The 15,885-nt window shown below is 33.1% G+C and overlaps 2 protein-coding genes across 2 annotated transcripts; one reads left to right on the top strand and one right to left on the bottom strand.

Annotated features, from left to right (window-relative positions):
- On the top strand, positions 2,911–8,847 carry LOC109344368 (peptidyl serine alpha-galactosyltransferase-like). Its single transcript, XM_019583122.1, has 9 exons — positions 2,911–3,325; positions 4,757–4,927; positions 5,344–5,587; positions 5,757–5,957; positions 6,234–6,709; positions 6,997–7,161; positions 7,321–7,564; positions 8,021–8,623; positions 8,672–8,847. Exons 1-8 carry the CDS (start codon positions 3,021–3,023, stop codon positions 8,609–8,611), a joined length of 2,397 nt encoding a protein of 798 aa, XP_019438667.1. The 5' UTR covers positions 2,911–3,020; the 3' UTR covers positions 8,612–8,623; positions 8,672–8,847.
- On the bottom strand, positions 10,724–11,273 carry LOC109342648. The gene has a single exon (XM_019580591.1). It carries the CDS (start codon positions 11,233–11,235, stop codon positions 10,741–10,743), a length of 495 nt encoding a protein of 164 aa, XP_019436136.1. The 5' UTR covers positions 11,236–11,273; the 3' UTR covers positions 10,724–10,740.

Genomic DNA, 15,885 nt, shown 5'->3' with positions numbered 1-15,885 from the left:
AACTAACAAAATAATCGTCAATAATATTGATGACCAAGAATATGAAGATATTGATGAAGATGAACCTTTTTTTGGGACATATCAGTCGCGTGAGAGCGGACCAACTACGGATGATGATTTATATACAAGAGATGGTCACGATGAAGGGCTTTGAGTAAATCAATATGCTCCTACAGACAAGGATGACCCTAAAAGACAAAAACAATCAAATAAAAATAAAAAATAGATGCAAATAGTCTTTGTATATTTTTAATTGTTTGTAATTTATATGATATTGTCTCTTTGTAATTTATGGAATTTTTTTATTTGTAATTATGTACTCTGTCAAAACACAATTGGCATGATATTCATTTTTTATATTTTGTATTGTATTGATGTTTAATAAAACAAACCCTTGGCTGTATTAATGTGTCTGTGTTGTTGAGAATGTATGTTCTGCTAATAAATGTACATGCATATATTAATTTATACAAATCAACAACGAATTATAGGGGAAGTCCTGACATGCGCAATTATAAATGATAACTACAACAACGCTTTTTATAGAAAGCGTTGTGGTACATTATTAATACAACAATGCTATGCATGTGATGCGCAGTTGTATTAATGTGTTGTTTGGGAAAATTTATGAATAATACAACAGCGTTTTTCTGTTATTGCGCTGTTAAATATATGAACTTCAACAGCGCAGATAGAAGCGCTATTAATAAGACCTATAAAATGCGTTGTTTATTTAAGACTATATGACAGCGCTTTATGAACGAGGCGCTGTTGTATTGATGCACTATATGACAACGCTTTGTGGACGATGCGCTATCATATTGATGCACTATATGACAGCGCTTTTATATGGTGCGCTGTGGTATATAATCAATATAACAGTGTTTGTGAAGCACTGTTAATGATGATCATAGACTACTGCGGTCAAATGAAAAGCGCTGTTATAGATCTAAAATAAACGTTGTTGGTATATTTTTAGCTTAAATTTCATCCATACATATTTAAATTCTATACTATTATTTGATATGTTTTTATATTAAATTCATGTTATATTTTGAGTCTTCTTTTCTGAACCAACATCACACATTTAATTATTTGAACTTTTAATAAAGAATAAATCTTCTTAATTTAAATAAATAATTTTAAAATAAAATTATCATATATTTATATGAATTTCCTTCTTATGGAATTATTTTCTTAACCGACAAAAAATTTATATTTTTTGAACTAGTAATAAATTATAAATCTTCTTATCAGACAAAACAAAAATAATATTTTAGTATTATTCCAATAAATTTTACCTTCTTCATACACTTAAACCACAATCATCATTACATCATGAACCTATGAGGATAAAGTTCATGTTAAGTTAAAGTCTAATTCCTCCCAAGTTATTATTGAGATCTTCTCTATTAGATACTTCAGTATTAAAACGTTAGAAAAATGATATATTTATAAGTTTTTAATATATTAAATTTAAAAATATTAGAAAATCTGAATTCTTACATTTTTATAGAACAACCATTATTAGAATCTAGGTCCAATATTGAACTTGAGATAATCTTACCCCTTCTTGCAGGTAAAGTCATGATCCAATATGAGTAGTTGATTTCATTCGCACAAGCTCCATGTGATAATTAATTGAGCATATCTGCTGTACCATAAAGTATGTCACTCCATGTACTATTGTTTATGATTGATTGAAAAAATATATTTAAATTAAAATTTTAATAGTTAATTATTTTTCCGATCGATCACAAACAATGATACATGGAGTGACACACTGTTTTGGGACAGCCGATGTCGACCCCATAATTACCATTAGCTGCTGAAAGTAGTGGACCCAACAATGAAAATATGAAAAGTGTTGAGGATTCAACTGCATAAGCCATTTTCAATTACTTTTCACACGGTCATTCTTTTCCACATTTGTTCAATCATTTTAAACAAATGTAGTTCACTAGTTTCCAATCTATTGATATTTAGTGATAGTAAATATATGAAGGATATTCCTGTCAAAAAATATATGTAATTTGTTTAAGTTATATGAAGTGTCTTAATTTGTGGGATATAATCTCATACATATACGTAATTTTATTAGAGAAAAATATATATATATATATATATATATATAGTAATAGTTAAATTTTTTATACATTATCATTCTATTATCTCCTTTTTATATTTAATCAACATTGATTCTGCAAAAAATATAATACAAATGAATGATAAATAATGTATTGAATACATATAAATATTTACACTAATAATACATAGATATTACATTCATTTCATTATTGTAAAAACATGGTTATTAAAACCATAAGTCAACAGGAAATAGGTGAATTATCCTAATACTAGTAGGATACAACAATAATATTAATCATGAATTATACTAGTCAAAATAAGTTTTTATTTAAATCGATTATACCAAACTAACATTTAAAATTTCTATCATGATGTTATTGCGGTTAATAACAACACTATATTTATTTATATTTCTAAAATATAATCTATCACCCACCATGTTTACAATTTATTTTAACAAATAATGTAAATAATCTATCGATCATCGATTGAACCATTATCCCATTATATTATTTTTGTTTGATAATAAATCCCATATTAATAACACTGTTAAAAAGGCAAGTAAGTTAACTTTACTATTATGACTAGTTTCTCATTCCAATGTCTAATCATAATGAGAATACATCTATTGTCTTACACTTTGTGTCACTCCATGTGCAATGTATTTGTGATTGATCAGAAAAATATTTAATAATTAAATTTTAACTTAAATATATGTTTTCTGACCAATCACAAACCCATGAAGAGATGTGTACCCGTGCAATCATTTATTAATACTCAAAATAAAACATAATGATATATCCATATTATAAAGACAAGAGAATAAACCAAAGCTATGGTATGGTATATATACACCAAAGCCAATAAAATCGAGATCTTTTACACAAAATAAACAGCACCCATTTGAAATCTAACCTCAAAATCCATCTACAATGGAGAAAGACATGATTTTGATGGTGGTTTTGATGATGGGTATGGCCATAGACACTGGTTGGAAAGTGGAAGCTGCTAAGAAGGTTCAATGGAAGATGCATACTTTGTTCTCAGTAGAATGTCAGAACTACTTTGATTGGCAAACAGTGGGATTAATGCATAGTTATAGGAAGGCTAAGCAACAAGGACACATAACACGCCTTCTAAGTTGCACTGATGAGGAGAAGAAGAGTTATAAAGGGATGCATTTGGCTCCAACTTTTGAAGTTCCATCATTCAGCAACAACCCTATTAATGGTGATTGGTAGGTACTGTTTGCAAAGTGTTAAATCAGCTTCAGGAGTTTATCAAATTTGATTTGATTGAAAAATATAAGATTGGTTTTTTGTGTGGTTATTTTTAGTAACAAAGCTTCATTTTAAATCTGCATAATTTTTTGAGTAAGGAGGTATTTTGGTTCCTCAAAATTTTTGCTTGAAGCAATTTGGTTCCTGAAAAATTGAAAAACTTAAAATGGTTCCAAGCAAGAAATTTTTTTGGATCAAATTAGTTATTTTTCGCGTTTTTATCGGTTGTGACAGGAAATATTTTGACTTACGTTCGTGATCTTTGAGTACTAGTTTGCAAAGTTAAATCAGCTCTAGTTGTTGTTTTTTAGCAACATAGCTTCATTTCAAATCTGCTTAATTTTTATTATTGAAGATTTGTTTGGCAAAACTGATTGAATGTTACCTGAAAGCTGAAAAGTTTGTGCTGGATGGAAAGCTTATTGGTAATTAACTATATGATTGAATTGAAACTATATGATGTAAAAGACTTATAAGTCATAAGTCACTCGAATTGACTTATCAGATCATGACTTGTAAAGCCCCACTAGATCCCAGATAGACCAAAAGATCAAAGGTTCGATTCCTGAGAGCGATACTTGTTGGAGGGACAACCGTGCACCCCGAAAGGGATTAGTTCTTGACCCAAAGGGTAAGAAGATACTCTTGGTTATACAAAAAAAAAAGTTAACTGATGTCTTGTTCTTATCTGAGTAGATACTAGGTTGAGTAGAAGTTAGCTGATGTCTTTTACTAAAAATGTTAGACACGACAATATTCAACCTTTTCCGTGTTCCTGGAATCACTACCTTATGTACCGAATTGATTAGGCACAAATTCAACATTCCAAGAGTAGAATGGTTAGCTTTTCATGATCGCTTGCCAACCAAAGACTACCAAAGATGGGGATAATACAGATAATAACTGTTCTCCATGTAACAATGCGGAGGAAACTAGAAACCGTTTATGCTTCGGATGAAATTTATCCTAGTTATGCCGAAGGAGATATTGGTGTTGGGGTTTGATTATGGTGCAATTAGTTTGCAGACCTGAATTTCTGTTTTTCTACAGTCCAAAAGAAGATAAGGGAAATTTACTTTACGAGAACAGCTACTTAGAGTGCAGGAATTTTGTGATTTTCAATCCAGAAAGGATTGAACATAGAAATTTCCCATGCTCTATGACGAAGAACTTAAGTGTAGGTCGTGGTCTTTGACTAGAACTAGTAATAGGAGACTTAACCTTCACAGTGATATGCTTCACTTTTCGGGCATGACCCTTATTCTTGTATAGATTTTGTGACGGTGCATTTCACTTTTTAAATTTAAAAAATAAATACCATTTTGCAGAAATGAACTCCTTTTCACATGGTAGGAGCATAAGATATGAACCTTTTGTCCACTATGCAGGTACCCTGCAATAAACAAACCTGCTGGGGTTGTACATTGGCTCAAACATAGTAAAGAAGCCGAACACGTTGACTGGGTTGTGATTCTAGATGCAGACATGATAATCCGAGGCCCAATTATACCTTGGGAACTTGGTGCAGAGAAAGGAAGACCCGTTGCAGCATATTATGGGTATTCACAAATATCTTATTTATTTTATCTACTCTTTTAGTGATATAGTTTTCAAAGATGGATATTTACCCATCTAAGATATTTGAATCTATTTGTAGTTGTGGAAGGGTGCAATTGGCTTAGTGCAGCTTCATATTTGGCAATGAAGAGATTATATAACAATATTAAAGTTTTGAATGCCTAAGCCTTTTTTTCTTTATCTTGGCCTTAATTTTTAAAATTTACATTTTTACTGAGGGAAGGGGGTTGGGACATGTTACGATAAATTAGAACCGAAACTAGAGAGATTTTGGTTTTTAACTTTGGATCAAGTTATGAAACTTGCTTGTCTGAATCTCTTGAAATAGTACACATCTCTTGTATTTTATATTCAGTGTTGAAACTTGCCATAAAATGACAAAAAATTCCTTCTCCAGATACTTACGAGGTTGTGACAATATTTTGGCACAATTGCACACAAAACACCCAGAACTCTGTGACAAAGTTGGTGGGCTTTTGGCCATGCATATAGATGACTTGCGAGCTCTGGCACCCGTGTGGCTTGCAAAAACAGAAGAAGTGCGGCAAGATCGGGCTCACTGGGGAGCAAACATAACTGGTGACATCTACGAGAAAGGATGGATCAGTGAGATGTATGGATACTCTTTTGCTGCTGCAGAAGTGAGTTTATTGCATTAAAGTGATTTTTATTCTTAACATTATAATGTATTATAATTATGGTAACCCTACTCATCTTGTAATTGCTTGGACTATTTCAGTTTCACTAATTGTTTTGTTTTTTCCCATACTTTCTTGTCCTCTGGTTTTGGTTTTCTTCCGTTCTTCACAGATTGGGCTTCGGCACAAAATCAATGATAACTTGATGATATACCCGGGCTATGTTCCCCGAGAGGGAATTGAACCAATTCTTGTTCACTATGGGTTGCCATTTAGTGTAGGGAATTGGTCTTTTAGCAAGGCTGACCACGAGGAGGATGAAATTATTTATAATTGTGGCCGGCTCTTTCCGAAACCTCCTTATCCGAGGGAGGTATGTAAACCAGTGTATTTTAATAACTTAACTTGTTCCTTGTAGAGAATAATGTTCTGTTTCCCATGGCATACTGTCTTGTAGAACAAGAAACATTTTTTGTGTGAATATACAAGATGAAACTTTAGTTTATATCGAAGCATGCATATTTTCCCAAGGCATTTTATTTGTGAGCTGAGTATTCGAAGCTTCATATTTTAGTTGTCATGTACTGATTTTATTCGTACATCAAATTTTTTTCCTGTTTTACTGAAATTGGAAATTTTGGTGTTACAGGTAAAGAAGTTGGCGATCGATCCTAATCGAAGACGGGGACTATTTTTAAGTATAGAATGCATTAACATTTTAAATGAAGGTCTTCTATTACATCATGCGGAAAATGGCTGCCCTAAACCAGGATGGACTAAATATGTGAACTTTTTAAAAAGCACAACCTTTGCTGTACTAACTCAGCCGAAATACGTTACTCCTGCAACGCTCGAAATGATGGAGGATACAATACAAGAGCATGTTGATCATGATGCTGATCGGCCATTTCCTAAAATCCATACTATTTTTTCGACAGAATGCACGTCATACTTTGATTGGCAGACTGTAGGACTAATGTATAGTTTCCATAAGAGTGGTCAGCCAGGAAACATCACTAGACTTCTCAGTTGCTCAGATGCCGACTTAAAGCTATATAAAGGGCACAAATTGGCGCCCACTCATTATGTCCCTTCTATGAGTCGACATCCATTAACAGGCGATTGGTAATTGTGTGTATGTTAGCTTGTTTCAATTTTTAATCGTATTATGTTTACCGTCTTAATTTCTTGTTGTCTCTGCGCTACTTATTGTCTTTGACACCTAGAACTTGGATTAAACATTAGTGGTTGTGAAATCAAGCATCGAATGAGCAAGGGACTAAATTTTGTAGCGTCTCTCTTTTGAAGATATTTGAACTGCAGTTATTGTGCTACTAACACTTTTAAATGCTTTATGTCGGTGAATTATTTGGACTTTTTAGGAAAAGAAGTGATTTTGTCTTCTGTTTCAGGTACCCAGCAATTAATAAACCAGCTGCAGTTCTTCACTGGCTTAACCATGCAAATATTGATGCTGAATTCATTGTGATTCTTGACGCTGATATGATATTAAGAGGCCCGATTACACCATGGGAATTCAAAGCCGCACGTGGCCAGCCTGTTTCAACTCCCTATGAGTAAGTACGGGGGATTCGATTTACCTTTGTGCGACTTGTTAATGTTGTTGATTTAAAAAGAATTAATGGCTGCAGTTTGCATGTAGTTGTCATTGCTTGTTTCGTCATGATTATGCATTGTGATGACTCTTATTGTTTCTCGTTTTATTCTTATGGTAGCTACCTTATTGGATGTGACAACGAGCTTGCAAAACTGCATACTAGTCATCCTGAGGCTTGTGACAAGGTTGGTGGTGTAATCATTATGCATATAGATGATCTGCGGAAATTTGCGTTACTCTGGCTGCATAAAACTGAGGAGGTTCGTGCCGATAGAGCTCATTATGCCAGAAATATAACAGGAGACATATATGAATCTGGTTGGATTAGCGAGATGTATGGTTACTCATTTGGTGCAGCAGAGGTATATTCTTTAAATTCTTATCATTCATTCTCTTCATAGTCATACCTTTTATGTAAGAAGCACAAGCATGGGAAATCATACGACAACAACAACAACAACAACCAAGTCTTTATCCCACTAGGTCGGGTCAGCTATATGGATTGAACAACGCCATAATGCTCTATCATAAATCATGTTCATCGGTTACATTGGAAATCACATGAGAACACACAGATATTAAATATATAATCTAACTTTGACACGGCTTCCTTTTTGAATCTTAAAAAAATTTAACATGATTATGGGTTGCATAGATAATTGTGGATTTAAATGAGCATCCATTTTCATTCTCTACCATGCTTTTATATTTATCATGGATTGTTGCACTATGTATTAATACACTAGGTTTCTTTCTTTTTTATCGATTATTATGAACACGTTTCACAGTAATAACTTGTAATGCTTTTATTGATGCAGTTGAAATTAAGGCATACTATAAACAGCAAGATACTGATATACCCAGGATATGTTCCTGAACCAGGCATCACATATAGAGTTTTCCACTACGGATTGCGGTTCAGTGTCGGGAATTGGAGCTTTGACAAGGCAGACTGGCGTGATATCGACATGGTAAGTAGATGCTGGGCCAAGTTTCCGGACCCACCGGACCCCTTAACACTCAATCATGCCAATGAGAAGAATTTACAGCAAAACCTTCTCAGCATAGAATGTGTAAAGATGTTGAATGAAGCACTGCATCGGCATCATGAGCAAAGGGACTGCCCTGGAGCTAAATCATTATCCACATTAAAAAGGGAAACAGAAGAAGAAATTTTAATCTCAAGGAAACTTGGCAACTTAAATGGAAATTTTGATTCAAGTGTTCACAAGGATGGTGGGATACCGAATTCTTTCAGAATTTCGGTGATATTTCTATGTGCATGTTCTGCATTAGGCTTCTTGCTAGTAATTGTTATGCTATGTTCGGGTCATAAAAGAAGAGGAACAAAAATGAAACACCCTAAAAGCAGGAGAAGAAACATGTATCCGGCATACATGGGGACATAGCTGGCATTTCTTGACATTACCCTTTACCAGTTTGCTCTTTGTTTCGTACGAGAAATGCTAGTATCACACTCTTTTCAATATCCTCGAGTCTCGACGACATTATTATTGGGTGGAGTTCATCTAACTAGATGGAGAGTGGATCGGTATGATTTAGTCGTTCTTACGTGAACTCCGCTCAATAATAATAAGGTCTGTTGCTAGCATTCCTTGTAAAGAGATTTGCAGTTAAAGAATTTAAGACTCCTACAAAGCAAAGCAAAGCAAGGCATTCTGAACATTCAAGAGACCTCTCATTTGATATTTTCTGTGGTATTGGATTATTGGTGATTTAGAAAGTTTCTGATAGAAATTACATTTATGTTGTTGGAGAGTGCTTGTAAGATTTTGTATCCAGAAATCATAGAAATATATAGAACAAGATACTGAAAACCTGCAACCTTTGAAGTTCAAATTGGTAAGTGTTCAACTAGGATTATTCTGCAGAATAAGAGGAGAGTGAAGTACTGTATAATTTACATGTTTTAGGACAACATTTATTGAGTTGTAACATTTTTTAAGTCATTGTTGTAACACTATTTAATTCTATCTACAAGATTCAAACCCGAGACTTTGCTTAAGGGAGTGTACCACTTGAACCATTTCCTCTGCTTTTTCAAATAGTTATTATGATATTTATTTTTCATGTTTAAACTCATTAATCAAATTTCCTTATTTTTTTGTACTACTAAGGGTATTTTCTCACACCGTTGGTAAGAACTAATCCTTTTAGGGTGTGTGACTATCCCTCCCTACAAGCATCGCTCTTAGGAATTGAACATTTGACATTTTAATCATTTTCGAGGTCTGACGGGATCTTACACCACTAGACCAATACATTGTTAGTAAATTCAATTATTTTAAAATGGGATTAAGATGGTTTTTTCTTCTATAAAAATTATATATTTACATATTTTTGAGGTTTAGGCAATGTCTCCATTAAAAAAAAAACAGTTTTGATGTTTCCACAAATTACTTCGATGATCAAATTTTTTTGATTGATTATAATTTTCAAGTAATCTAAATTTAAATTTCATAATTATTATAACATTTTTAATTTACAAATTGGGGTGTTATATGTATAGGCATCATATTCAAATAGAATTACATGAGATCACAATAATGTCAAAGATAAACCACTACATACTTTTTATTTAATTATTTAACTCGTAATTTTTATAAATAGATGTATTTTTTATAAGAGGCAATTATATTTGACTATTTCTCTTAGGCGTGATTCCTTTTTTCTTATGCAATACTCAATCTAAAATCTTATTTAATAAGAAACACTAAAGTAACAAGTCATTCACTTACTCATCACTTTTCTAGTAAAGGTTAATCAAATAGAAATATTTTTATTCTATTGAACAATTATTTATTTATTTATTTTTATAGAAAAGTGATAAATACTCTTTTAATTTTATATCTTTTACAAATAGTCACCTTTACTATATTCAGATGTCTTTCTTACTTTGCTATTAATTTAAATACCCTATATGGATCTAGTATTTTATTTCATCAAGGTTTGATCTTGGACATTAATACTTAAAGAATGAATGATTAAGATTAAAACAATTGAATGATTAGATATGAGAGTTAATTAAATGATGAGTTTGATTAATAGTTAGATTTTAAAGACCAATTGAGACAAAATAGTTTATGTACACATTTGCAAAAGATAAATAATATAGAGATGTTATTTTTAATACTTTGTCTAAAATTTAATTAAACTTAATTAAATCCCCTATGCTTATTATGAAAATCTAGTCCTTGCTCGTCTCACTTTTACTCAACTTTTCTATAACAAAAAATATAAATACAACCATTATATATCCACAATTTCCGAAGAATCTTTTTCATATATAAAACATAGTATGTACAACAATTACACAAGACAAGAGATTAATCATTTACCCAAAATATAATATTTGCAATGTAATGATAGTTCTTTTATTTAGAGGACAAGGAAACATATAATAATTTCATTTCCTTATCCAAACTTTAAGTTGATAAAGACAAATACATGGTGGGTCAACAATTTCGGATACCCTATTATTGTTGACACCAAAGTTATTAAATTACAAATGTCACAATCATGAACTCAATTCCACCAAAAACCAATCTTCATTTTCATCTTCAACTTGGTCCACTTGAATCTGAATTTCAGAAATATGTATAGGATCATTGTTGTTCTCATCATAATCAACATTATCATCACTTTCATCTTCGATTTCATGATCTATATACGCATTATTAGAAAGATGGTTCAACAACTCGGTTGCGGACAATCCAAAAAATGTTGATCTAGGACGATCCACGATAGGGCTATGCTTAAGCTTATGAGTGCCTTTGGTCTTATCTTTAGACTTACATGATGGGTTGAGGTGACAACTATTGCATCGCGGCATGGTGCACTTGCCAGTGAACTTAGAGTGGTTGGTGGGCTTGTTAGCGACCTTAACGAATAACCCGGCCGTGGGAGGGGAGTCAAACCGGTTTACATATCGGGCCTCGGACCTTGGGTTGAGAGAGCTTGGTTGAATCCAGTAAGACCTAACCATTCCATGTTGGCGACCTTCTCTCTTCATCCTTGTGTTCAATAATTGAAGGATTTGATGGAAAAATGATTAATGAGACTGTTTATATAGTAAGTGGGGTAGGGATATGAGAAAATATTGCTTGGGGAGCACGATATGTACATTTATATTGCGTGTAGACCAATATACATATAAGAAAACTAAATATTATACGCAACATTAAAAAATGAATAAACTCCTGTATTATATTTATTGAAATACAACCTTTTAATCATCCAGTGGTAATTAGTATATTAGTCTATGCAACCTTTTAATCACCCCGTGCTTAGTAATATATTATACCCAAAAATATATTATATTCGAAGTAATGGATGGTTTTAAGTTTTTTTATAGTATTCCTTAAGTTTATGCCTAAAGAATTAACCCCTAAGTTTATGTGTAAAGAATTAATCCCTTTCGGGTATGTGATTGCCCTCTCAACAAGTTTTGCTCCCAAAAATTAAATCATTGATATTTTGATCATTCTAGGGATCTAGTAAAGTTTTACACAACTAGATTAGCTCTTTGTTGGTCAGTGACTTCTAACTTGATGTTAACTAAATCTTTTGTAGATTAATTGGAGGGAAAGTTGATACAGTCTAAGAAAAGAGTAATGTTACATTTTGATCTCTTAAACTTTTTGTATGTAATTAGTTTCTATTCATGTGGTTGATCTCACCTAATGAGATAAAGACGTGGTTATTATTTTACTTAGTCCTTCAGTGTGGGTGAAATTTGTTTTTTAAAGATTTTTGTGATTATTTTTTGGGATACTTTGTCCCTAGTAAAGACTATTTTGTCTCGTATTCGCAATTTGTAAATGCTAGTTTAGATGATTAAATTAGTATACCTGAAAATTTATAAAATTAAAGTGAATATTCATTCGTAAAAAAATTAATTTTGAGTCTCTAGAAATATATTAAATACTTTATAGGAATAGTTTTGTCGCCATATTTATGGTCAAAACTAAAAATAAATTTTCCAATTTATTGTTTTAATGTTAAATGAGGAGGGGTCCATTTATTCTAAGAATAAGTTTTTTAAACTTATTCCTCATCTTAACTTTCAATTATAGGGAAATTCAATGGTTTGAATCAGTGAGTAGATCTAAACCATTAGATGTCCATAGAATTAATAACTAGGATGTAAAATAAGTTTAAAAGTAGATCCCACTCATATTAAATATATACTTAATAAAAGTATCATGAATGATTCTAGTGGAATGACTCCGAATTTAGAATGAAGTTATTAAAGTTTGCTTAATTAAATATTTAACACGCAGATTAAAAAATTAACATATCCAATAGTTAATTACTCTTTTTCCTCCTTATTATAAAACACCGCCAACTACATTTCATACACTAGTAAAAGTATTCACTATTCTTTATTTTTCAAAATTATTATAAGATTAAAATTTTACCTTCATTTAATATTACTCGTGAACTTATAATTAGTAACACAAAATTATAGATTGTTAAAGGATTTTAATTTTTTTTTGGTACAAAAGAAATTAGAAACAGAAACTAAAGAACAATAGAGCGATCCAAGGCAAGATATTGAAAACAATTAGTTGGGGCTGAAGACCAAAGCGAGAATTGGGTAGATGAGTGACACCCTATTTTAGCCAAGCACACACCTTAGAGATAATCGTTCTCAAGAGTGAGATTCTTCACACCCAAGTTCCAGGCCATATCCAAACCCCAACCCATAGCCAACAATTCAGTTAGAATAGGATATCGTTCTCTAAAATTGGTAAAGAACCCCGAAATCCACATGCATGTATGGTCGCGAAGGACACCACCCCCTCCCATGACACTCGAACCACCTATGCAAATGTCATCGACATTAAGCTTGACCTGACCTTCCTCAGGGAAACACCAATGGATCAAGGGTGGGTCATCATCCATAGCAATGCTACGCCAAGTGAAAACAATCTCAATAGTCTTGATGAGTGTAACAATCAACTAGATGGATATCTCATGGAATATCTCCAAGAATGGAATTACTTCTCCATCTCCAGGCCCACCATACACTATCAAGGAAGAGAAGCCCATTATGACGCTTATAATTCTCCAAGATCCAACAACGAAATGACTGCGTCACCTAGAAAGATGGGGAATTCTACCCAAGTCTTGGTCATAAAAGCTTCGACTCAAGACAATCCCTGAAAATATGCAAGGTCTTCAACGCCATCATGGAATCTTAGACAAGTAGGATTTGTCGGCATATTCCTCTTGAAGCAAAGGTCATTGGGAAAGGCCTCATGAAAACCCAACCAAAACATCAACTTCAGTTTCTCAGGAACACGGAAGTGCCAAACTGACCTCCGTACATTAGATAAGTCACTACTGTCATCATCAGAATAACTAAGCCACCAATACCATGACTTAGCTGTATAGGATCTCGTTGCATGACCATCCCAAAGCTAGCCATCTTCTTCAACCGGAGAGCCTAGTAAGAAATTACTACAAATAAAATCCGTCACCTCAGCAAGAAGGATAATGTAAAGCATATTAAAGTCCCAGTTGCCTTCCTTCCAAATATCCTTCACTTGCAGTTGAGTGTCGGATATGTGAACAAAGCTAACATAGTTATATAAATTACCAATACCTGCTCAATTGTAATACCAAATAGACCGCTTCCCATTAACCAAATGAAGAGAGAAACCATTCCTAAGCTCAAAGGAAGCCTTCATCATACTCCGCCAAGTATACGAAACTATTGTGCGAAGAGGAGAAAACAACATAGATCTCTCTTCCATATACTTGTCCTTTAGAGCTCCACAACTTGTCACTGTTATTTATCACGTTCCAGCAAAGCTTTCTCATAAGAGAAATATTAGAAGTTCTAGGATCCCTAAGTCCAAGACCACCATCTCTTTTATGTCTAATGAGAACATCCCAACTCACCATATTAAGACTCCTGGTGTTAACATTCCTACCCCAAACAAAGTTCCTAATCATCCTATCAATACTTTTGCTAACATGTTGGGGTAGTCACATGACCTGCATGGTATATCCTGGAAGAGAGGATATAACCCATTTTTACAAGACACAAACGACCAACCTTATTAAGGAGATCAACCTTCCAAGTAGCCATGCGCCTCTAGATCTTTTCCAAAATTGGGTTGAAAACAACTCTACTAACCTTCCCTTTAATGAGAGTAATGCCCAAGTAATTCCCAAGATTGCTAACCACTCTCATAGAGCATAACGACATGAAGTTGTTTTTCTTCCTACTAGTCACCAATCTTGAACAAGTAAATTTTGATTTATTAACATTAACCTTCAAACCTGAAGCTCGACAGATATCCCTAAGGGTCGAAGACACCATATGAACTTGGGCATTGGTAGCCTTACAAAACAAAAGAACTAAAATGATTTTGCTGAAAAATACATCTTCTTCTCTTATTAAAAAAATAGAAAGCCAAAGGCTTATTTATACATGACTTGGATGACAAGCAACAAGCCTAACGACTATATTTCCAAACTAACTAAACTACCAACTAACTTACTTGACTAAAATAGAATAACTAACAAAAAGAAAATAAATAATGAAAAAGGCACTATGCTGTAGAATGCCAAAAACAGATCAAAGTGTACAAAAACAGAAAAACTAGGCAAGTTGGGTGATGGCTATATACTTGAATAATTTGCAATACCCCCTTCAAATTGGAGAATGGATATCGAGAATTCCCAGCTTGTCCAACAAGTGATGAAAATGTGCAGGATGAAGAGGCTTTGTAAGAATATCTACATACTGACCAGTAGTAGAAACATGAAACAAATGAAAGAGTTTATGTTGAAGCACAACATGTCAATCTATATCTACATGTTTTGTCCTTTCATGAAAAACAACATTAATAGCAATATGACAAGCAAAAGCACTATCACAATAAAGAAGAGCATGAGTGATAAAAGAAACAAAGAATGAACCAAGTAGAAAGATTAACCATTGAATTTCATATGAAGTGGCAGCAAAGGATCTATACTCAACCTCAAAGGAAGACCTAACCACAGTTTGTTGCTTCTTGCACCTCCAAGCAATGAGATAATCACCTAGAAAAACACAATAACCATATATGGATTTCCTAGTATCTGCACAAGTACCCCAGTTAGAATCAACGAAGGCCTTAAGCTGCACAATGGAAGTGGCAGGGTAGAATAATCCCTGACCAGGTGAAAAATTGAGATACCTTAGTACCCTTGTTAAAGCCTTATAGTGAGTTTGAGTAGAATTAGCCAAGAATTGACTAAGCTGTTGAACAACATAGGTTATATCAGGCCTAATATTAGTTAGATATAGAAATCTCCCAACTAGTCTCCTATAAAGTGCAGGATCATGATAAGGTTTTGATGAAGAAGATCTTTGCTCCTCACCTTAACACGGTTTTGATGAAGACACCAACATCATCAAAAAGAAGAAAATGAAGAATACTTTTGCTCCTGACCTTGGCACAGTTTTGATGAAGACACCAATATCATAAAAAAGAAGAAAATAAAGAATGCTTATGAAAACAAAGAAGACAAAGCTTCAAGACAAATTAGTCTAAGTCTAAATAGGTATTTCTATCCTATACTCTCGAATATACAATAGTAGTAATGCTCAAACTATTTTAAAATAAAATTGAAACACTTCAAGTATACTCAAAATAATTTTCAA

This window comes from Lupinus angustifolius, chromosome LG03 (assembly GCF_001865875.1).
Source record: "Lupinus angustifolius cultivar Tanjil chromosome LG03, LupAngTanjil_v1.0, whole genome shotgun sequence".
Classification (NCBI taxonomy): domain Eukaryota; kingdom Viridiplantae; phylum Streptophyta; class Magnoliopsida; order Fabales; family Fabaceae; genus Lupinus; species Lupinus angustifolius.
This window is presented reverse-complemented; position numbering and strand designations above follow the sequence as displayed.